The sequence below is a fragment of the Rhinolophus sinicus genome, chromosome 7 (assembly GCF_057876585.1).
Source record: "Rhinolophus sinicus isolate RSI-liver-muscle chromosome 7, RSI-T2T, whole genome shotgun sequence".
Lineage (NCBI taxonomy): Eukaryota > Metazoa > Chordata > Mammalia > Chiroptera > Rhinolophidae > Rhinolophus > Rhinolophus sinicus.
Genome location: NC_142507.1, coordinates 50,488,633 through 50,513,468, shown reverse-complemented (window position 1 = coordinate 50,513,468; position 24,836 = coordinate 50,488,633). Strand labels below are relative to the sequence as shown.

The 24,836-nt window shown below is 41.8% G+C and overlaps 1 protein-coding gene across 3 annotated transcripts; it reads left to right on the top strand.

Moving 5' to 3' along the window:
* The first annotated feature begins 2,523 nt into the window (after window positions 1-2,523).
* LOC109436015 (flavin-containing monooxygenase 5-like) lies at window positions 2,524-24,009 on the top strand. Of its 3 annotated transcripts, none has more exons than XM_088799539.1 (9): window positions 2,524-2,616; window positions 3,070-3,246; window positions 7,134-7,322; window positions 9,732-9,894; window positions 10,664-10,806; window positions 14,117-14,316; window positions 17,079-17,431; window positions 20,254-20,326; window positions 22,530-24,009. In XM_088799539.1, exons 2-9 carry the CDS (start codon window positions 3,112-3,114, stop codon window positions 22,873-22,875), a joined length of 1,602 nt encoding a protein of 533 aa, XP_088655665.1. In that variant the 5' UTR covers window positions 2,524-2,616; window positions 3,070-3,111; the 3' UTR covers window positions 22,876-24,009. The 3 variants fall into 3 exon arrangements, with proteins under 3 accessions (XP_088655665.1, XP_088655666.1, XP_074175352.2); XM_088799540.1 differs by having other exon boundaries at window positions 2,557-2,613; XM_074319251.2 differs by having other exon boundaries at window positions 2,557-2,645.
* The last annotated feature ends 827 nt before the right edge of the window (window positions 24,010-24,836 follow it).

Below are 24,836 nucleotides of genomic sequence, written 5' to 3'. Positions count from 1 at the left end.
ATAAGTATCTGCCTCATAGAGTCGCTGAGAAGATTGTGTGTCCATTCCCATCAAGCCTTTTGAACCATATAATGTAAGCCCTTGAGAACTATTAACCCATGAGTGATACTGTAGGGGAGATGTTGAAGAAAATTTGCCTTCATTGGTTGATGTGAGCTTTTGTCTATTAGCTTTTATCTGTTCCTGTATGTGAGGTGATTTTCTGTGCTGTGATCAGGGGTTGAGTAAATTCCCCCTTTGGTCTCATTCTCCCGAGCAGAGGAGATATGGGATGAGGTTGCTTTTCTGTCCCCCTTTGGTCTCATTCTCCCGAGCAGGGGAGACATGAGATGATGTTTGCTGTTCTGTCTGTGCTGTGAGGTGATGATTAGCTTAGGGTTAAAGAAATTCTTGATCAGGGGTTGAGAGAATTCCCTCTTTGTTCTGTCTGTTTCACCCACATCAACAGATGAAGTGAAGAAGTAGTTAAGTTATATCAGGATGATGTGACAGGCACGGTGCCAGGCTCTGGAAGACCTTGGGCTGATGGTCCCAAGCAAGAACAGTAGATATTGCTTATCCGGATGAACTGGCCCTTCAGCCAGATGGGCAACATTCATATCAGTAACTGCCGGATTCTCCTAGAACTTGCCATTCCTTGAGAGGGGAGGCAGGAACATAAAACTTGGCTCTTGGGTGTATCTAAAGAGATATATAAGACAGATCTCAGGTGGATTGATATTGATATTGATTGATTGCTGTTTCAAGAAACGGCTATTCAGAAGATTTGCTGTTTCAGGACTGCTTTTTAGGATTGGATTGCTTCAGAGTAAGAGATTGGAACTTGCCTCAATGGACAGTAGAGACTTCTTTGGTTGGTGAATTGTCATCATGCTAGCATCTTTGGGAACTTGTATGTAACTTGCAGCTTGCAGTATCAGAAGACGTCCTAACTTCTATAAACAACAACAGCAACGACAACAACAGCAACATTCTTCAGATTGTTAACACCTTGAAAACTTATGTACAGCTTGCAGCTTACAGCATCAGAAGATGCCTTGGCTTCTAACAACAAAAACAACAACGCCAACAGCAGCAGCATCTTGGGAACTAGCAAGCAGCGGTGCAGGAGACGCCTGAGTTTCTCTCAGCTACAGACCTGGCAAGGTTTTGATTTATGACTTTTTCAGTGCTGTTCTCCTAGTTTGATGAGCTTTTGACATCTACTGTAATAGTTACTATCCTATAGAGCTTATTACTGCTTTTGGATACTCCTTACTGATGTTATTTATGTATTTAGCCAAGAGATTTTTGATCAACAGTAAACATACATTGGGATCTCTTAAACTTATATGTATGTGTACTCCTTTGACATGACATTGTTATCAATGTATATAGTTTAGTCTTAACCACCTTTACTTTCTGTCATTAGCACATTCTATTAATTGCCTTTGTCTTTTGCTATTGCATATTACTGAATAAATTGATTAAATATTGCTAAATAAATTAATTAGCCCCATTCTAGCCTATGTTCCTCCTCTTTCTTTCCCTTCTTTACTTTTAGGGCAAAAGCAGCAAGTCAAACCCCAGGGCTGCTGTGATTGGCATGCAACCATCTGGAGCAAAGTTAACTCAGGGAACAAAGACAGATGGCATCAGCCATAACATACCTCTCCAACAACCGCTGACATCTGTCAAAATGGATTCCTGCGTCTGATGGGCCCTGATTCTGACCCACTGAGTGAAATCCTATATCCATCATATTGGCCTTTGCTCCATGACTTTATAGTTGAAAAACTTAAGTTACATTTCAAAAGTGGATATTTTATGTTTTTAATTGCACATGAACCTGCATGAGAGAAAGTGCTTTTAAAAAAGTATTTTTATTTTATTGAAATTGTCTGCGTTTTGGTTTTCTGCATTAAACTCTAAGTCCCTCTAAGTAGGAAACACCAGCGCCCACTCAGTGCACGGGTGTTTTAAAATAAATTCTATCAGTAGCAAACAACCAAAGATCCAATCTATGTCGTGGGGGTGGCTGAGGGGCCAGGGTCTGTTTTAACAGATGTCCTGAAAGGTAGGAATTCCCACTTAAACTTTTGGAGCAAGCCTTGCTTTGAGGTTGTTGATATGGTGTTTCCCGGAAAATAAGACCTACCCGGGACCATCAGCTCTAATGCGTCTTTTGGAGCAAAAATTAATATAAGACCCGATATTATATTATATTATATTATATTATTATATTATATTATATTATATTATATTATATTATATTATATTATATTATATTATATTATATTATATTATATTATATTATATTATATTATATTATATTATATTATATTATAATGTCTCGATCTTATATTGTAAAATAAGTCCGGGTCTTATATTAATTTTTGCTCCAAAAGACGCATTAGAGGTGATGGTCCCGGCTAGGTCCTATTTTCGGTGAAAGACCGTAGTTTCCCTTCAGCAGGAGTTTGTCACTTTCAGCAGCAGTTTCCCTGCAGCAGGAGTTTGTCACTTTAAGGCAAACAACAGGAAGTTGAAAGTGGTCCAAGGGGCGGGGTCACAGGCAGCTCCTCCTCAGAGTGAGCAGTTGAGATCGCAGAAAACAACAGCTGAAAACCAGAGGCTGTAAGATTACTTTTTTCAACCCAAAGCAGGTTCCACTCAAATTTAATTCCCGCTGAGGGAGGGAATGGGTGCCGCTGAGTGGGCGGGATGTTGGCTGAAAGAGGAGGTGCGGGAACAGCCCCTCCCCATTAGCTGTTGCTGTTTGCAATTTGCTGCTTTATATTTCACCGAAAACGGCCAACAGTGCAGAGCAGCCTACGGATCACAGCTGAGGGAGCTGCAGGAAGGAAAGGCAGTGAGATCCGGTTTGACCACAGAGCTCTCAGCTCTGGGCGCGCCTCTGGGTCTTGCAGGCCCGGGCTCCCCTATCCCACAGGAAACAATTCCCTGCGGCTAAGAAGACAGCGGAATCTGGCTTCCCCAAAGGCACCTGTTGTTGCAGGATTTATTTGGATTCTATGTCCAAGGACTTCCTTGAAAGGTGTTAACTGTCGTTTGTCATCCTTTCTTTAGGACAAGCTACTTGACCCAGCCCTGTGAAGATCCCTGGAGACAATGACCAAGAAAAGAATTGCAGTGATTGGGGCAGGCGTGAGCGGGCTGGTATCCATCAAGTGCTGCCTGGAAGAAGGCTTGGAGCCTGTCTGCTTTGAAAGGACTGATGACTTCGGAGGGCTCTGGAGGTTCCAGGTAAATCTGGTTCTTTAACACTTGGGACCCTCGCTGCAAGCAGGTGCATGAGTTGTTTTATCTCGTGTCAGGAAATATGATGGCCTTGACAGTGATTAAATTTGCTAGAAGTCATCCTGCTGACCTCTTCTCAGCAGCTGTCACCTCTCTGAAGGTTCCTCTTTACCTGGGCTGGCTGCAAAATGGGACATAGGTGTCACTACACTGCTGTTTAGGAAAATGGCACAGAGATCGTTTTCATTTAAAGAGTTTTCCTGCTATCCAGTATGGGGTAACGATGGGGGGAGTGCAACTCAATAACAAACATTAGAAAATGTAAAGTGATTTTAAAATTTCGAGTGGTTGCTCCTGGTCTGCGTTAGTAGGTAAGTGATCTAGACTACCTGATACAACTCCTTCCAGGACTCCCCCTGTTCAATATTCCCTAACCTTGTTCTTTCCTTTTCTTTTTTTTTAAATTCTGGTTCACTTTAGATCATTCTCTAATAATAATAGCCCTTTGGTATAATATGTACCACGGCTGCCTTTGTTGCTTTGAACTTTTACTTCACTTGAGAAATCAAAACAGCAGTTTAAAGTCCGTCTTCAGAAGTAGGCAGAGGGCACCTGTGACGCGGTTTTCTTCTCCTTGCGTATATTCAGTTTAAAGTCCAGTTGCTTTAATGTGCACATGCAGCCCTATAACTTCTTACTAACAGTCAAGGAATCATCCACTTAAATGAAAGTTACGCTTATTAGTGCCATAGCATATCAGCCTCCTTTCCTGATCTCCACAGTGACATGCATTGTGTTTGCTTTTAAACAAGCTCACTTTCCAAACCAGGGAATGGCATTGCGGTGTCCAGATGTGTTTCCTATTTCATAAAACCTAACACAGTGTTGACCAGCTACTTAGAAGTGTTTTCACAACATCCCTTATTTACACAGCAGTACAGTCCTTTGGCATCCTGGCTCTGTCTTTGGGGACTAACTCTGTGTGATACGAGTCCTTACACAGATCTAGAGTGGATACCCCTTAGCGGACCACACCGCCCATGGCTCTGTCATAATCAGTCTCGGGCACAGGCTGAAAAGGCTGTTAGTGCTTCATAATCAATAGAAAATTATGCTTTGGAGCTCCAGCCACCACAGAGTGCAGAGGTTAAGAACACAATATGGGGTGAAATCCTGTGTCTGCACCCTCCTCGCAGTGTGACATTGGGGAAAATCAGTCAACCTCTGCACCTGTTTCTTCATCTTTCATTAGGAGATAATAACAGTACCCGCAATATAGAGTTTCTGTGGGGACTAAGTGAAGGAATAATTGTGTCAATCATTAACACACTGCCAGGTGCACAAAAGTGCTACATGGCAGTTATCACTCAGTAGGCCAGGGGTGGGGCCCACACACCTGGTGTCTCTGGTAAGCATCTCAGCCAGGTTTGGCAACTGCTGACTCAGCACAAAATCTGTCAAGGGTCCACTGTCCTACCTGATTATCAGATTCTGCTTTTATCTCTAAAGCAATTTACAATTGATCTCTGTAAAAGACTTAAGAGTTTTTTTCTGGTTATCCTCTTGGCAAAATTTCAACACCCTGTAAACTGCTTCTGTGAATATAAATAAGCTGTATTTCATAATAACTCTCTGACTTATGGTAAGATAGTCCACATCTGTGTCTACTATATGTATCATATATATTTTACACATATTTTAATATATACATATATTGCATATTTTACGTACACACACACGCACAGACAACACTATTTTTAGAGCCAAGTGTGATACCTGGAACATATTAGTTACCAAATATATTTATATTTTATAAATGAATCCTTGAGATGCAAAATGCCTTGAGTGGGAACTAGAGACCTTCATTCTCACGTAGTCCACAGTCACATATTTGTGCAGACTGAGTCCTAGAAACACCCATCAGTAGCAGATTAAACACATTTTCCAAACTGATGCTGGTTTCCTAAAGACTTCCTGTATCTGAGATCGGCTTCTCTACCACAGCCTCGCTTGTTATTTGGAGACTCGCTCTCCGCAATCCCACGCCCCTAACTTTTCTGTAATTTATTGGGGATTTCAGACATAGGACCGTCCAAAGCCCCTTGGGATTCCACCATTGCTACCAGGTGTCCAGTAGACACAAGGGATTCAGGGCTTCCATTTTCTCTTTCTGGGGACAGGTCCCAGGGGTTCAGTATCTATTTTTTTCTTCTCAAATATCATCACTTGCATTTTCTTATCTCTATTCCTCTTTCTCTATTCCACCTGCCAAACAGGAGTAGGATTCATCACCTGTCCACTTTTTGTTATTGCTGAGTACTTTCCAGTCATAATTATGCCCTCTTATCCAGGGGGAGATGTCCCAGGACCCCCAGTGGATGCCTGAAACCATGGATACTACCGAACCCTATATGTACTATTTATTTTCTATACATGCATACCTATCATAAAGTTTAATTTATAAATTAGGCATAGTAAGTGATTAACAACAATAACTAATAATAAAGTAGAGCAATTATAATAGACTGTAAGAAAAGTTATACGAACATGGTTTCTCTCTTACAATCTATTTGTATGGACTCACTTTTCACTGAATAGAAGCTCGTTACAGCTTCTCTTTGGCATACCCAAATTGCCAGTATCACGACGCTTGCGCTTTGGGGCCATTATGAGGTAAAGTGAGGGTCAGTTGAACACAAGGACCGTGATACCATGACAGTCCATCTGATAACTGAGATGGCTACTAAGTGACTAAAGGGCAGGTGGAGTACACAGCATGGAGACACTAGACAAAGGTATAATTCACATCATGGGCAGGTCAGAGAGGGAGGGCACCAGATTTCATCAGCTACTCAGAATGGCTTGCAATTTAAAACTTCGGAATTGTTTATTTCTGGAATTTTCCATTTAATATTTTTAGACCGAACTTGACCGTGGGTAACTAAAACCTTGGAAAGCGAATAAGGGGGGACTACACTATATATAAGTTCTCAAGATATTAATTTGAATCAATTCTTGATCTCATCACTACTGTTAGGTAAGACTGATGTTGGAAAGTATGCAAAGTACATTGTACTAAGTTACACTCTCTCCAGCATAAGTTCCCATTTCACCCCATTTTTGCTAACACTAAGTAAACAGTCTTTGTTTAGCAAAAGTGAGGTAAAATGGGAACACCTACTAGAGAGAATCTAAGTTAGTGCATTGATTCCTAGAGAGCAATCTCACAAGTATATATAAACCCTTGCAACTTACCTAGGCTTTGAAATATATAAAATATTTAAGACTATTACTTAGATGGGCAGTTCTCCCTTGGACTCTCATGTTGCTGCAATCCGGTGACAGCTGAAACTGGACATCTGCTATGGTCTGTTTGCTCACGTGCTTAGAACTGCAGCTGGGACAACTAGAATTTCTGGGGCTGGCTGCACATCTCTCCATCCCAGACAGTCTCTTCAGGGGGCTCCCTTGGGCTTCCTCGCAGTACGGTGGCCTCAGGGTATCTGGACTTCTTCTGGGGCTGCTGAGTTCCACCAGAGCCAGCTTTCTAAGAGCCCCAGGCAGATGCTGCCAGACTACTTACGAGGTACTCTTGGAAGCCATTCAGTAACCTTCCAACTGCATGCTGTTGGTGAAAAGCAAGTCATAAAGACAACTCATTCAAGGTGGAAAGACTATATACAGGAGGGCACAAATACTGGGAGATATGGAGGGTGTGTGTGTGTGTGTGTGTGTGTGTGTGTGTGTGTGTGTGTGCTCGCGCACTCACCGGTGCGTCTATGAGTTTTTTTAAATAGCATTTCTTTCATAAAACTTTTTGAAATGTTTATTGGCTGCTTCTAAACCAGGAAGTTAATTCTCAAGTTGCTATGAATGCTTCTAATTTACTGCAGGAAAATCCTGAAGAAGGAAGGGCCAGTATCTACAAATCAGTGATCATCAACACTTCAAAGGAGATGATGTGCTTCAGCGACTATCCGATCCCCGCTCATTTTCCGAACTTCATGCACAACTCCCAAGTGCTGGAGTATTTCCGGATGTACGCCAAAGAATTTGACCTTCTAAAGTATATTCGATTCAAGGTAGGGGATTTTGTAGGTGTCTTTGGGCTTCAAGTTGTCCGTTAAGTAAATGAATAATGTGGTTACATGTAAAGATGGCTTTGATATGCACATGTTTGTGTCCCATCCAGACAAAGACTCCACACTTTATCTCCTCTGTGCCAGAAGAATATTCATGGAAAGGTCCCCATTTTTATATTTTGGCCCCAGATCCAGTAAACCACCTGCCAGAATGTTTCTAATGCCTTCGTGTGATACTATTTAAGTGCAATAAAACAAATGAGGGGAACTGTTGTCCCAGTTAGACAAGGGGACTGACAGGCATGGGGACTTCTGGTTCCACAACTTGTCCGCTATTTCTTGGCCCTTTTATACTTTCCGAAGTATTCTCCAATACGTGATTTTATGTGATCATTACACCCCAATGGAGTAGTTATAGAGCAAGCAAAGAAGTTAACTGGTGAAAGGGGAAGAACACTGAATTGGGGAAGAAAAACTTGCATTCTAGTCTTTGTTCTCCTGTTAACATCCTGTGACTTAGACAAGTAAGTCCCTCAACTTTGATGTGTCCTCATTTTCTTTTCTGTAAAACTATGACTGTACTCCATCACTTCAGTGGTTTCTTCCTGCTGTAAAGTCTTCCATGATTTTTCCATCATTTTCAGCTGCAGCCGTAAAAGAACATATATTTCTGACAGCTGGCAACAAGCCCAAATCTCCTAACTTTTCTTTCCTGGTGATAAGAACTCTTAAGATTTACAGTCTTAACAACTTTCAAATATGCCACACAGCAGTGTTATCTGTCATCACCATATTGTACATTACACCCAGGTGTTAGTTATCTTTTAACTAGAAGTTTCTACCTTTTGACCACCTTCATTCAATTCCTCTCCCCTAGCCTCCTTCTTTTCCATCATTCTGCTAAATCATGCCTTTTCTGCTTAACAAGAATAATGAAATGGTACTATCCAGTGACAACTTCCAAATTAAGCCATTTTCAGCCTAGTGGTACTTCCCTTCGCTTGTTTAAACAATAACAATGCAAAGACGAAAAATAAATAAGTCAGCGATTTCATGCTCTAGGTAGGGAGATAAAAAAGTGAAGTAAATTTTATTATGCTTGATAAAAATAAAGAGTGTTGACCTTAGATAACATCAGCCAGATAGTCTCCAGGAAAATGAGTTTATTCAGGAGCAAAGAACTGCAACCCATGCGACCTTGGGAGGCCATATGCAAGTCCCCGATAACAAAGGAGAGGGGACTATTTTTATGGAGGGGAAGAGGAAGGTGGGAGGGCGGGTCCAAAGAGTTCTCCCTGCTGTGCTTGGAGATTGACATGGGACGTGCACACTCCCTCTTCTTCCCTCCCTACTTCATTTTCAAGGAGGTTTCTGTTGACCTTTGTTTTACAAGAGTTACAGGTGATATGCTATAGAGCTTTCTAGTCTGCAGCTCAGGGGACAGCTGCTTACGCCATCTGGGCGTGAGGCATCAGGCACCAGGGACGTTTTCTTAGAGGATGTGCTATCTACAGGTTGAAGGGTCAGTAGGAATCAGCCAGACAAAGGAGGATAAAGGGATGATCCAGTCAGAGGCACCAGCCTGTGTAAAGGCAAGAACATGAATGAAAAGAACTCAGAGTAACGCAGGATGGCTGGGGTACACAGGTGCGGTGTGTCTGTTTGTCCACAAGACATTATGGTTGTAGACCCGAGAAGCACATAGGAACCCGTTCTGCATGTTTCCTCAGGCTGGGCAGACTAACCCAGGTTTGTTTATTTATTTTTCAATTTAAGTTAAAAATTACACCACTGACTATCCATCTCACAGCCTTTTTCTTTATACTTACTGGTAAAACAGGCATTTATTGGCGCAAAATAGAGGCTCATTTACGTAAAATGTTATTTTACGTAAATGAGCCACTGAGATGCTTTTCTACTCCACTAGGAAAGGGAGCCCTACAGCTCAGCTACATGTTTAAGGTTAGACAGCGAGAACAGGACTTGGGAGTAAGAAGACATCAGAGGGTCTCACGATGTCTGGGGGACAGGGGAGGAAAAGGCATTGAGCGCATGGAGTGTCTTTGTGTCTCAGAAGCACAGAAACCCAAGTTTTAGTGAAGTGTCACATTGCCTTAGGGCCTTGTCCAGGAGAAGTGGTAGTTTACACATTTCTAGAAGCAGAGGAGAGTGCAATGTTAGCCTGACAACTGTGTTTTATGTAGCCTGCCTCATGGAAGTTTTCTCACTCTGACCATAAACCCCCCAAAAGTTCTTATCTGTGGAGTACGAAAATCAAATATCCCTGCGTGAGCCCTATCATGTGAATCCAGCCCTTTGTGTGACGCTCTGTAAGGAAAGTGGTGTCGGGGACGATGCCCACTGTACAGGCCACGGTCCAGCCCCTGTGGCCATCGCTTTTCTTTGCAGACCACTGTGTGCAGTGTGAAGAAGCAGCCTGATTTCCCCACTTCAGGCCAATGGGAGGTGGTCACGGAATCTGAAGGGAAAAAGGAGGTGACTATCTTCGATGGGGTCATGGTTTGCACTGGCCACCACACCAACGCTCACTTGCCCTTGGAAAGCTTCCCTGGTGAGTAGCCTACCGGGCAGGGAGACCCTTGAACCGTGCCTGTGACCTGATCCCCGAGAAATGGGGGGGTTTCCATCTGAGTGATTACTTATCCTGATTCTGCGTATCCTCCAGCAACACGGTGGGGTAACTGTGTTACTGCCCTTTGGGACCTGGAGACAATGGGAGTTTGGGAGAGCAGAGGAAAGTTGAGAGGGCTCTATATCTACTTTCACAATGACTGTAGTTTTTCTAAGAATGACAAGAAAGAACATGGAGTTGATCTGTATTAGGTTGGATGAGGACGTATTTCAGAAATCGAGGAAACAAACAGAAATATTGAGTGTATAGGAAGAAATTAAAGCTTGAGGAAATAATTTATCGGTCTTTGGCCTGGATTTACTTTTGGAAAAACAAACAAACAACACTCTGTGTACACTCCAGAGTTTATAAAAACATATGCTCCAATTGAATGTGAGTAGGTATTTAAGGAGGATGAACAGACAAAAGAGAATGGAAGCTTTCCAGAGTAGTTTGGATTTCTGGGTCTACAAGCCCAGAATACAAACAGGTCCTGAATGAAGGAGACTGCTTACAGGAAGCAAATCACAAGGTTCTGCTCAGAGGCCATGGGAAAAGAAAACAGGTAAAAATATTCAGAAGCAAGCGTGCAGCTGAGTAAGGGGAGAACGTGCGGAGAGTGTAGGCTTAAAGTCTACACACTGCCAAGGAAAATGATTTGTCAAATGGTAACAGGTCAGGCGTCTGATTATTTTCCCTTCTCTTGCAGGAATTGAAAAGTTCAAAGGACAGTACTTCCATAGTCGAGACTATAAGAATCCAGAGAGTTTCACTGGAAAGAGAGTCATTGTGATTGGCATTGGGAACTCTGGAGGGGATCTGGCCGTGGAGATTAGCCACACAGCCAAGCAGGTTTGAATCAGCAAATTACCATGTTTCCCCCAAAAATAAGACCGGGTCTGATATTCATTTTTGCTCCATTAGGGCTTATTTTCAGGGAATGTCTTATTTTGTCACGTACAATAATCTACATTTATTCAAATAGTCATGTCATCTTCTTCTGGAACATCGTCAGAATGTACTAAATGTGTCCGTCTGGCTGACGATTATAACTGGAGCGTATGTTTGGGGAAACATGGTATTTCCTTTGCTTCACTGAGAAAGCTGCAGATGGACCCAAGGGGGACTATGGAGACCTGCACGTAGCTTGTCAGCGCGGATGACAAATGCAGGGCTTGCTTGGATTGCCTCACTGGCAGCCAAAGTTGCCAGTTAGATTCCCATCACCCAGTTGGCCTCCCCCTAAGGAATGAGGTCATGACCACAGAGGGTGTTCATAATCCGTCAGCCGTCCCTTCAGAGTGGGCCTCGGCTTTGAAGGAGACCAACTATTTGGTTGGTGCAAAAGTAATTGATGTCTATAAAAGATTAAAAATAATTGCAAAAACTGCAATGACTTTTGTACCAATCTAATAACTGCTGGGAGAGCTTGTTTAATGCAGCGTGCAGAAGTGTGGTATTCTGCTGACCAGCAGGAGTGCCAGGCTCTCATGGAAACACCCAGGGTCACTGAGCTTGGCACTCAGGATGGTGGGGAATTTTCCTCTTCACTCCCCAAAAGGAGAACAGCAGCAGTGTAACTGATCCAAAGATTTCATGCATGTCGGTATGAAAGTGTCCCACTGTGGCACGTGCAGAGAGCTCACCCCAGCCTTTGCGTATAGCTAGGGAACACAGAACGATAGATCCTCTAAAGCAATTTCTAGGTCCTTCAGGGTAGGGCTTTTTTTTTTTTTTTTTTTATCATAGATTTTCAACTGGGAAGAAAGTGTCTTCATTATAAATCCCTAGGAAAACACATGTCTTTTTTATATTTTGTTATTCATGTCATTATTGAATCATAACTTTATTGTCAACAGGTAAACGCCTGGCCGTTCTTCAGTAACTTTAATTAAGCTCCTCCACAATATGTTTTAAATTATTACTTTTTTTTAAATAGAAGTCTAATGCCACAACTTTCTTAAGTGACCTTTACCCAGAAAGTCCATTCAATAACACTTCTTCTCAGTACTCTAGCACCACAAAAGTGATTTCATATGTTATGCTGTGAATTAATTCAACAAGGATGTATCAGGAAATAGCTTTAGAAACAAGAAAGGAGAAAAACGTGTGTGGGTGTTAGGATAAAACGAATGTGCTACGTAGGCGGTGGGGACCCAAGGCAGGAACCTTCTTTAATGTCACTGGCTTGTCAAACGCTCAGTCAAAAGGGAGCTGGGCCTTATGTGCACTGAGGAAATGTAGATTGCCAGAGAACAAAGCATCCACAGAGGGTGGGGATAAGGTGGCTGTGTCCAGGAAAACACATGGGAAAATGATGTCCCCATAGCAAGGACAATAGTGTCACTACTAAGGCAAGTGGAAGAAACTCCACTGCTGGGTTCAGACTTCACGTATTAAATTGTAGGCAGGAGAAGCGGTTTGTAAATCAAACATCTTAAATGAACCTGTAAATTTTGGATGTGAAGGACATTTTGGTATCAGAATTCTTGCTCTATAATATAATGCTTTCGTGAAGAGAAAACATCCCTTTCTTGTAAAACAAATTTCCTTATATTGTTTCTTAGAAATCCAAATTTGTAAATATGCCGTTTGCTTAAAACAAGGTACAGATGGAAAACTGAACTAAGAAGTATGAGGACAGCCCTTAAGCATGTACTGAGAGCTTATTACAGGAGTATGCCTTACCCTTTACAAAAACCCTGTTTCTCACAACAACCTGTGATGTATGCAATCACTGTCACTATTTTATACATAGGAAACCTGTATTGAGGCTCCGAGGATTGACACTCCTCATATACGTATAAAACAAAAGTGATAGAGATTGCACACAAAACCATTTCATTCTTAAGACCATGCATGCTCTTTCAACAGTGACATCTAAAAGTGCTTAATTATGAAAGCGTTAAGGTCACCATCCATGAGAATATGTGTGAAGTTCATGATTATCCCTCTGTGGGCAGATTACCGTTTTCTTACAGCTGAGACAAATGGCCATCAGGCAATGTGTATATATATATATATACCTTACATCTCACATCTATCGCTAGAGAGCTTTATGATGTAGAGAAAGTAGGCTCTGCCAGGTAATTCAAGGTCAAACTTTGATCAGCTCTGAACATGCACTTCAGGCAGCAGAGGACATCAAAAGACTGTCCAGTTTCCTGTTATTCTACCAGCAATCTTCAGTTTTTCCATTAAATAATCAATGAGACATTTCTTAAATACAGGCTATGGAGTCAGTCAGACCTGGGTTGGAAATTCCGCTCTGCCACTTACTACATGTATGACCTGAGGCCACTTATGCATGGTCTTCATGCCTCTCGCTCATAAAATGGGGATCACAATACCGACCACAAGTGGTTGTTGTGGTGATTAAATAAGATGCAGATACAGAACCTGGCGTAGTGATGTACAGGTCACGATTCTCAATAAATGGACGTGTGATGATGATGTGTCGGGGAGACTGAAAGATGTGTGTGCCCTCCTTCCACACCAGAGCGAGCATATCTGGAGGGACAGAAAATAAGAGTGTTTAACTTCACACATATATTCTCACCGATGGTGACCTTAGGTGATACTATAATTAAGCACACTTACATATTACAGTTGAAAAAAAACAGTTTACTCTCAATATAAATGATAAATAACAGGTTTTGGGGGTAGTAATTCAAACAATGTCAAAGGCAGAAAAGACTGAAGGCTTTGAATTAAAAGTTATTCCATTGCTTTTGGATTTATCATTTCACGATTTTAAATGAGTTGGACGGGGGAAAGTACTAGAGAATTTCAGAGGATGGAGAGAAAAACTGTCAGCCAGAACAGTGAGTGGTGTCTTCATGGAAGAGCCAAACTTGATCTGGATCTTAAAAATGAATAGGCTTTGGAGAATTAAGGGGATAGGCGTTTTCAAGGAGGTATAATGACATTAAACAGAAAGGCAGTGGTGGTTCAGACCAAGACATATTTTTGGTCAGTGAACACACCAATTTAATTGTAAACTTACTGTTTGAGAAGGAAAATGGCAGGAAACAAAAAAAGATTGTGCGAGGTCCAAAAGCCAGACTAATGAATTTAAACTTAATTTGAAGTAAATGTGGTACTTTTACAGGATGACGAGCCAGAGAATGGTAAAAGCAAACCACTTTTTCTCACGCCCCAGGTTTTCCTCAGCACCAGGAGAGGGTCTTGGATTACGAATCGTGTGGGAGACCACGGATATCCTTTCGATGTGTTGTTTTTCTCTCGACTTAAACATTTTCTGAGGAAGATAGTTGGTGATTCATTATTAAACGCATATATGGAAAGCAAGATGAACCAAAGGTTTAACCACGAAATGTACGGCCTGAAGCCTAAACACAGGTATGTTTCCAGGACGGCAGTGGGGCAGTAATGGCCAGGACACAAAAAGAAGGACTGTTCACATAGGCTAATAGTGGAGCTACCTCTACACATACATTAAGAAAATCCACAGAATCTGAGATCAGATTTCTACCTTGTCCCCACAGAAGCCCAAGATCTACTGGTCTGTAATCTTCGGTCTAGGACTCACCTTGGCATCAACCATGTGAGCATTTCCCCAGGTACCAGTTCTTTTCCATGACACCCAGTGACGACAATAAAATGGTAGCAGAGGGCAGTGCATCAATCAATCATTCAGCCATCAACACTGAGCACCTCCTATGAGCCAAGCATTATACTGGGCATGAGAATATAGAGATTAAAGACCTACTAGGAGTATTAATACAAATAGTAACACCTCACCTATCTGAGGACTTCGTGCAAGACAAGCCTGGTGCTAAATGGTTACAGGCATCATCTCATTTGCTGCTCACTACAGCCCTCCCTATAGCTTGGTGTTTTAGCTCATTTTACAGATCTAAAAATTGACACTTAGGGAAACTCATTTGCCCGAGAGCACATAAGAAATCAATGGCAGACTCGAGAAATGGATTTTACCTTAAATACTCTAATAGAAGAGAGACAATGGAATAAGACAGAGAAATGCATGGCATGTTCTGCGGTATGAAGGGTGGGAGTCCTCACACAGCCAAGGAAGGAGACTGTGAAAGCATTTCTAGAGCTAATTTTAAGTGCTGGTTTCCCTTCAATTTTTAAAAATGTTCAGATTTACTTAATACAAAATAGTAAGTACAATGAGCACCTATTTACCCTTCATTTAGAGCCACCTATTAAGAGTTTGCCTTATTTGCTTTTTCTTTCTCCCTCTCTGTAAAGATAGATCCATACATATGTACTATACATACTATATAAATTCATGCATACATACATATGTTTTTTCTGAACCATTAAGTTGCAATCATTAAGACATTTTACCCTAAATTATTCAGCATATATTGCCTAAGAAAAAGGGTACTCTCCTATATAAACATAACACAATTATCACACTTGCGAAATTTAACATTGATAAAATACCATTATCTAATATATCACACATTCAAATTTCCCAAATTGCCCCAATAATATATCTTTATAGCTTTTCTATTTATTTCTTTATTGGGGAATATTAGGGAACAGTGGGTTTCTCCAGAGCCCATCAGCTCCAGGTTGTTATCCTTCAATCTAGTTGTGGAGGGCACATCTCAGCTCCAAGTCTAGTTGATGTTTTCAATCTTAGTTGCAGGGGGCGCAACCCACCATCCCATGGGGGAACTGAACCGTCAACCTTGTTCTTGAGAACTCTCGCTCTAACCAACAGGGCCATCCGGTGCCCCACAGGCAGCTCGGTGGCAGTCTTGTTATCTTCAATCTAGTTATGGATGGCACAGTTCACTGGCCCATGTGAGAATAGATCCAGCAACCGCATTGTTTATAGCTCATGCTCTAACCAACTGAGCCATTGGCTGCCCAGGTTTTTTATTTTTTAAAGCCAGGATCATGTCAGGTATTTCAGCATTGCATTTAATTGCCATGCCTCTTTCTCATGTTCTGAAATAATTCTTCACTTTTAAAAAATCCAAGCCATTGTTTTACAGAAATTCTCTAAATTTGGACTTGCATAGTTATTCTTCCTTTATTATGTGCAGGTTAAAATTTCTAGCACAAATACTCATAGGTGTGTCTTCTCGGTAGCTCACATCAGGAATCACGTGCTAGCAGTTATCCCACATGAATGAGGTTAGATTTGATCACTTAGAAAAGGTGGTATCCACCAGGCTTCTCCTTGCTAAAGGTATTTTATTCCTTTGAAATTAGTCAGTTGGGTGATACTTTGAGGCTGTGTTCCCCAAAGAGCTTTCAACCATTTATTTCACCCAATTATGGAAACTGTAACATCTACAATTTTGGTGCTTACAAAATAAATTGAGGCTTCATGGAATAACAAGAGATAGTCAAACAAATAGGGTTAGAAAGTAGCGTTCTAATTATAAGTACAAGATCTTGGGATAGCAAAAAATATGCTGAGGGACCTGTATGTCGTCTGGTTTGGTTGGACTATATGGCAAAGATGGAAGGTGACTAAGTTCATCCCCAGGCTCATTGGGCAGGTACATGAAAACCTGTGTATGCTCTGCTTAATGAAAAGGTTAGAACAAAGGCAGTCCCGAGCCATTGGAAGATTTTAAGCAAGTGAGTGACATAATAATAAACACATTTTGGAATAACCACTCCAAAAATGATGAAGAAGGTAGATTGAAGGGGGATGGAGCACGAGACCCTAAAGACAACTGCAATAGTCTGGGTGAGATAGAGACTACATACAACTACTCTGGGATGTAAAGAGGAGAAAGGGCAAAGGCTTGGTGGCTAGCTGTAAGACTCACAGTTTTGTGGCTTGGGCACATTATTATTCCTTGAGAAACCACACATGCACTCTCCAAATCAGACCATTCTTCCTTCACTTCTCCAACATCTTCCATCTCAAAGTCATCTAGGGTGCAACTTCTCCTCTGAGATCCTGAACTGTGCCAATATACATTAGACTTTTCCCAAATTTCAGGGATAGCCAAGAGGGAGACCATTGGCATATTGTTTACCACCTCCATCAAAGTAGAATTTTACCTGTGTGTTACTGATTTCTCTCTCCTTCCTTGCTCCCTCTCCCTGCCTCCCTAATGTTCTCTCTCATTTCTCCTTCTTTTGGTCTTTATCACCATTCACAGGGCCCTGAATCAGCATCCAACAATCAACGATGACCTGCCAAATCGTATAATTTCTGGCTTGGTGAAGGTGAAAGGAAATGTGAAGGAATTCACAGAGACAGCCGCCATATTTGAAGATGGCTCCAGAGAGGATAACATTGATGCTGTAATCTTTGCAACAGGCTATACCTTTGCCTTTCCTTTTCTTGAAGATTGTATCAAAGTAGTCAAAAACAAGGTATCCCTGTATAAAAAGGTCTTCCCTCTTAACCTGGAAAAGCCAACTCTTGCAATCATAGGCTTAGTCCAGCCCTTGGGTGCTACTATGCCCATTTCAGAGCTTCAAGGACGCTGGGTCACTCAAGTATTTAAAGGTAAGTGACCATGCAAGTTGAATACTTAATAACTTGGTAGTATGTTTAAGTTCTTGCCTTTAAATAGCTGAGACAGTATGTATGGTTATAACAGTGCCTAACATAAAATTAGTGATCAAAAATTAATTTTTGAATATAAAGTAGTAATTTAAACCATGGGCATGTATTAGAATATCTTGGGAACTTTCCCAAAATAGGCATGCTTTGCCTCATGGTGTTTATTTCTTAAGTCTGGGGTGGGGCAGATATAAGATCTTTGAGAAAATGTTTCCCAGGTGACTCTAATGTACATTTTAGATCAGAATCCCCTCACCTAGATTTTAGACACCTGGGATATATTTATGAGGCAAAAGAAGTGTATTTTCTTTCATTATAGGTAAAGTCAAACATAAAAATGGTGTGATTTGGTTTCATCCCCAAATTAAGACCTGGTTAAAGAATGGTCCACAATGTAGAAGATTCAACCTCTCCAATTTTCACTTCCCTCACTTTATAGCCTCTTTTTCAGTTTTGGCTAGAAATTGAGAAAAAACTTTGTGATTTGGAACAGAGGGCTCAATGTGAGTCAGCAGAATGATATGGTTTGCAAAGGGCTTAATTGTACCTAGCATCATTAAAAAATTATAATGTCCTACAATGTAAAACTGTTCTCTAAACAGGTCCTACACTCAAAGATATGTTTTAAAAGTGAAAGTGGAGTGCAGTAAAAGGAGAGCAAGAACAGTTAAGGGATTTGAAAACGTGCCATTTTAAATATAACTGAACAAGCTGGAGAGGATTAGCCTGGAGAAGATAAGATTCAGGGGCGATATGAGGGTTCATATATCTGAAGAGGTGTCTGGTACCAAAGGATTGTATTTGCTCAGTATCTCTTCAAAGGGTTGAACCAGGACCAAGGAGTGAAATGTTGAGGATTGCACAATATCATTAAAAACAAAAACAATTTTTTTTTTCTATAAGCCCGTTCCATTTTAAGATGGAATGGGCTACCTATGAAATTGTGAGGAATCGAAACAGAATAGGAAGACAATGAAAATGGCCGGATGGCTAATTGCCCGAGCCAACATGGAGCAGATTGAAAGCTCAGGACAGGGAGAAATCAGATGAGCTTTAAGGTTCCTTCTAACGAGGAACTTATTTGATTCTATGGTTGTTATAATAGAATTTGCGACCATTAGTAATGTTTAATTAAAACTATTCCGAGTTCTGGTTGGAATTACATCTACTTCCCTAGAGAAGATCTTCATGGTAGCAGAGAAAAAAAAGAAGCAATGGTGTTAGAGTTCATAAATCAAAAACCTTTCCAATTTCCCCAAAGTCCTATCATTTGTTAATTCCTTTCAGTTCTAGACAGTAGATCATATGCTACTTGAGCGCATTGGACCAGGAATCAAATGCAAGTAACCCATGAAGTTGGCTTAATTCCAGTCATATTAAATGGATCTTTTAATTTGGTCAATTGAGTAAGAGGAAAGAGTCACATTAAATAGGCCAGAGCGTCTTAGCTCACGTAAAATAACCAAGACTCTTCCAGGACCAAGTGAACTGTTGAGCTGAACAGAAAAATGCAAAGATTCTCTATTACAGCTATGGGATGAGGGGATCTTCGGGGAAAAGCACCGAAAGCCCAGCTTCCTATGCTCACAGAGGCCTGGTGCTAATTCCTCCAGCTTTCTTCCAAGACCTGGAAGGGAGGAATCCCTAGAACTTTATCAAAGTTCCAACAGGACCCTGAGTTTTTAATTCTCCCACAGCCCTCCTGTCTACCTACCAAATTTCTGCCGTTCTCATCCCTGAATTCTGCCTTCACTGTACCCATTTGAAACTCTAGGGATCAGTTTCTCCCGTTCTTTCATGGCTGCCCACCTAGATTGGTCCCTTGCCCGGCCTGTCCTTTCCCTATTTTCCTTCCCCCTCTGCTCTCTAGAATTACTGTGTTCTTGTCACGGAGATATTGCACCATTTTCTAGACACCGAACCCACTTCCTTGCCTTGACTGAAATCTAGTTTTCTTTTGTCTTACCTCTTTTGTAGCCCTCTTTGGCAGGTCCATCATTCGCGAGTCTTTACCATACGTCCTACATTCTTCTAGATGCCCTCATGACAGCCCCACTGAGCAGCAAACACAGCGGGTATCTGGTACCTGTACTTCTGCTGCTCTCTCTGCTTCATATGCTCCCCCTTTACTATTTATTTGTACAGGGAAAAATGTGTATTTGCTCCCTCCCTTAGTAGTGTATCGAAAGTTCTTTATATAAAGAATTGTGTTTATTAGCCTTTGTAGTCCAAGCCCAGCCCCGTGCCTCGCACAGGGGAGGATTCTAATAAATATCTATTCAAACAAAGGCCAGTTTAGCTTTGGAGGTAAATGAAGATAGAAACTCTGTAGCAGACACTTGTCTGAGGATCTGAACTTCTGAACTACGTTAGCCAACTTCCAAGTATGGGAAAAGGCTGGACTGGACTTGAACAGCAGATTGGCAGCCAAGTCTCTTTTCCCTTGGAACATTATCTTTACACAAAACAAGTCAGGAGTCGAGAATGTCAGGATTACCTAAGTACACCCTGCCTAACGCCTGAGAGCAGACCCACACACCTACTGGGACCCACTTCCAAGGAATTATAACTCAGGCTCACCTTTCCCACCTTGTTAAACCCTTGGGAAGCCTCTGACCTTCACCTCTTCCTTGTTCAACAATAGCCTGTAGCTCACACTTACTGACTTTAAGGAATTCTTTGAATTCTCCAGAACGTAGTACTTAATAGGTTTCCAGTTCCTATGCAGCTAACTTCACACTTAAATGTTTGGTTTTTCTCTTTAGGGCTGAAGACATTACCCTCACAGAGTGAAATGATAAGAGATATAACTAAGGCTCAAGAGAAAATTGACAAAAGGTAAGAAACTCTCCCAGGAAAGTAGGTGCTTACTTTCTCTACTCACTCAGTTCTTAATAAAAGCAATAGTTTACTGTATTTATCTTTCTCATGTTAGTTTTCAGGATTTAGGTTACATTCTGAAGGAAAAGCAAATAATAGTTTGTGACAAGAGAATGCAGAAATAGCACCGAGAGGTTTGTTATGGGTGAGAAAGAAGAGACAAGCTGAAGAAAAGTGTTGAAAAGCCTATGTTTAGGGCCTGAGAGAAGAGTCAAGTAGGAAAACGCACATGGGGAGAAAATCAGGTATATTGTTTTTGCAAGGACTGCTTCAAGTGCTAGTAGAGCTGCCACAAGACAGAAGAGCAGCAATGAACTACTGAGCGCAGACATGGTCGAATTCCAAACTGCAAGTAGATTTACAAATCTGCAGAGGCCACCGGGCGGGCCGTCGCCAGGGGACAGCATGCTCAGGTCACAGTGGCTCATGGTGTGAACAGCCTGTGATAAGGGAAGGTGGTGCATCGCCAATTGCTTAGTGCTCGGGTGACACAGTCATTTAGCATCTGAACTTCAGAACTGAGCTTATTCACTGGGTGACTTTTATTAGACCAAGTGGGAGCTAGTGGCAGGTGCCTAAACCTTAGGGGGAAAGTCAGAGGCAGGATCATTGCAGGTCCAGAGAGGTGGTTTTCTTCAATTGATTGTACTGGCGTTACTGTCCCCTGCCTCGGAGGAGGAGAGCGTTTTTATTCCACCCTGATACCCTTGCCACGTGCTCTCCTAGTTTTTCCTTATTCCACTGCCGAACTTCTGCATCGATATTCTATGTGATAGGCTCTAAATTCTCAGCCTTTTGTCCCTCCTAAGCTCCCTGCACTGTGACTTCCGTCGTTGCTTCTGCAACCACTCTCTTCCGGAGTGCTTTCTTTCTTTGCTTTACTGGCACTGAAATGCCCTATTTAACTTTCCCTCTCTTTAGACGTTTGTCTAGCCACCTTCAGACTGAGCTGTCCCTAAGGGTATAATTTAACCTTTATGGAGGGTTAACTACCTACACATAATGTTTGGTACGTGTGAGTTTATTGACTCTCTTTGTGAAACCCTCATGACAAGGACAGCGTTACACCCAGTCCTATAGGGTAACTGCACGCCTACCAACCTTTGGGCCGGCATCACATCCACAAGGGAGAGCTCTCAAATTCTGTCCTATCTTCTTTCTTCTAAATTTTAGTTCCATTTCAGTACATTCCTATTTGACCATCTTTCAGTTCCATTTCACCTGTTCTACCTCAAATTTACAGTCACTCAGTTTTCCTCTCCTTGTTTTGGATTCTCCTAATCCTAGGAGCCCTTCTAATCTCAATTAGCTTCACCTGGCTTTTCTCTTACTACCTTCTGTCCACTGTTCTTTCTTTCATTTTCAAAATAGAAAGGAAAAAGAGGAAGTTATCAGGTAGCTTTCCAAATCCCACTCCTTCCGCACAGGTATTGCTATTACCACACTTTCCCTCTAAAAAGCCCTGTTAGCTCTTTAGATCTGTACTTAGTGTAGTCAGTCATTCCATTTGGCTCCATTGGGAGGGGGGTAAGTCATTCTCCCCCCTCCCTTCCAGATTCTGAATTAACATTGGGAAGTCCTGCACTGTGGACCCCACCACCACTGCCCTCATAAAACAATTGAGGGTCCCAAACTTGAGAATTTTCGTGGTGGGTTCTCTCTTTCTGATGACATCCGAGTCCCCTGGATCAGAATCTGCCATCCTTGTGTCCTGTATGTGTCCTTGTTTTCCACACACGCCTCCGCTACTGTAGGTGGTGCCTACGGATATTCTATACGCACGTTCGACATCATTCCTATTTTATTCCTTCACTCTGATGGTCCCGACTTGTGACATTTTCCTCTTTGTTCTCAGTTTATCTATATCTTCCACATCCTTCAAGCTCTCTTTTAACTACCCTCTTCTACGTTTCTATTTAGCAGTCTGAAACCACACGATTTGCCAAAAGTCGTATATTCTTCTGTTTCATGTGTGTCTATTATATCTCCTCCAGTAGATTACAAAGTCGTAAAGGACAAAGTCTTATTTTTCTTCTCTGTTTTCCACGGGCTCCTAGTCTAATATTGATCCAATAACACGTACTCAGAAAGCACTGCTAGATTGATTGATTGATTGACTGACTCACTGTTGACAACCCTGGCTTCTGTCTTGTCTGCACAGGTATTTGGAGAGCCAACGCCACACCATTCAGACAGACTTTATAGATTACACAATGGAACTTGCTGACCTGGTGGGCGTCGGGCCCAACCTGCTCTCTCTGGCCTTCACTGACCCCAAGCTGGCATTGCAGTTATTATTGGGACCCTACACTCCAATCCAGTATCGTTTACAGGGCCCGGGAAAGTGGGATGGAGCCCGAAAAGCCATCCTCACCATGGACGAGCGTATCAGGAAGCCTATGATGACCAGACAAGTTGAAAGCAGTGGTTCCATGATGTCAACATTAACGATGGCCTGGGTCATGCTCGCTGTTGTTTTCTTTGCCATAATTATAACCTATTTTTAGCAGTTCCAGTGTCGTTGCCCCAGTTTTCTTTGGGGAGCTAGATTGAGAGATGCCTCCAGGACAACTCTCAGCTTCACATTGCCCAGAAATCTGCTTTTATTTCTCTTTCCAAAGCATTAATCCTCTTTTCTCCTTTCCTGACAATGAAATCGCAGCTTTTCATTCAAAATGGATTAAAGACTTGAACCTAAGACCTGAAAGCATAAAACTCCTAGAAGAAAACATTGGAGATAAATTCCTTGACATCGGTCTTGGTAATGACTTTTTGGATTTGACACCAAAAGCAAAGGCCAAGAAAAGCAAAAATAAACAAGTGGGACTACATCAAACTAAAAAGCTTCTGAATAGCAAAGGAAACCATTATACGGTATTGGTTAAGAGATCTTGCTTCTTTGCCTAGTCACTCCTGTGTTTAAGGAAAAAAACCGAAAAACTCGGTAGGTAGTAAGGAGAAGCAGTTAATCCTTCCTACAGAATCAAATTACTTGTGTCCTATGTCTAAAACATGCAATGTGCAGAGTTTACTGTGGACTGACTTCCAAGTGCTATTAGAATACAACAGTGTCATCGACCTTCCCATTAGATTAGAAAAAGACCACTCTGAGAAGTCCTAAATTAAATTGTAGCAAGCGGGAGGGTAGAAGAAAGAGACAAGAGAGGTTATTCAGTTAACAGCTGCGTGGCAAAATCATCGAAAGACTTGCTCACATTCCTGAATGAATGTTACAACTCGGAGTTAACTTCCAGGTAGCTGTCGCACAATTATCTAAAGAGAAGAGCCAGTAGCCCACCACCAGCACAAGTGACCACCAGTGCCTCCATTACCTTGCTACGCATGACCTTCCCGGACTGTTGCCCACAACCGGTCCTCAAGAACAAACGCTTCTTCCTTACAGACTTTGCACCTATCCCAGAACTAGCCCCTCTTCACTTTTTCCCACGCTCTTTATCCATAGCCAGTGCAAATTCTTTCAAAACAACTCTCATGTTTCTTCTCCAAACCTGACATATGTAGGAGCCTGTCAATGCCAGGAGTGCATAGCCCTGCCGCTGGTGGTGGTACAGATGGTGCGCCCCAGGACCCCATCCTTTTCTGGCTGGCATCTGGCTCAATAAACCCTTTCTTTCAGAAAAGCTATTGGCCATGAACGTTTTTTGTTTCCCACCCCCAAAGCAGATAATCCAAAAATCATTTCTATTTAGCTTTACAGAAATAGTTTATCTTCCTAACAAGTTTTCCATTGGCTGATATATAACGGGTGTGCTTCTCTGGTGATTTGACTACTGTAAGGAAATGTACCAGAGACGTATTATTTGGCCCCAAGAGACCAACCTGGAGTTAGAAAGCTGAATAGTACACTAGGTAAGGTTTAATGTGTTATTCCTTCAAGGGCCTTGTTTCAGAGTCCTATGGAAAGAATGACAGGATTGCGGAGGGCAGGGAGGTAACCAAAAGGAAGTAACCAGACTGTCAGGATTCTGGTTTTTGTCTACAAACTGTCTTTGGTTAAGAGCCAGAAAACAACAGAGTTTATTTGGGGCTGAGCACAGATCAAAGCGGGAGGAGTGGATTTGTTGGACTTAAGTGGGTGGGTTTTCAACTTAATATAATAATGAACTTTTCAATAAATAGAGTGGCTCATTCCGAAAGGGTGGCTTTGATGACTTGGAGTTTTGGAGTTCGCCATCACTGGCTGTGTTTAAGCCTAAGTGGCATTCTTGTGAAACATGTAATAAACAGTATTCACGCACCCTTTAGTCCACAAATGTGTATTAAAGTTCACTCTGTACAAGGTGCACACAGAATACGAAGAGGAATCAAATGGAGTTCTCTCTGCCAAGTGTCAAAGCAGTGCTTCTTACACTGTAACAGGTACACACTTTCCTCTGAGGATCTTGTTAAAGTGCAGATTCTTATTCTGTAGGATGGGGCCAGGTTCTGCACTTCTAACAAGTTCCCA

Excerpts from the sequence above, each read along its gene's own strand:
- LOC109436015 (XM_088799539.1), top strand. The coding sequence starts at position 3,112 with ATGACCAAGAAAAGAATTGCAGTGATTGGGGCAGGCGTGAGCGGGCTG. Across the intron at positions 7,323-9,731 it reads TAAAGTATATTCGATTCAAG|ACCACTGTGTGCAGTGTGAA; the intron begins GTAGGGGATTTT and ends TTTTCTTTGCAG. Across the intron at positions 20,327-22,529 it reads CAAGAGAAAATTGACAAAAG|GTATTTGGAGAGCCAACGCC; the intron begins GTAAGAAACTCT and ends TTGTCTGCACAG.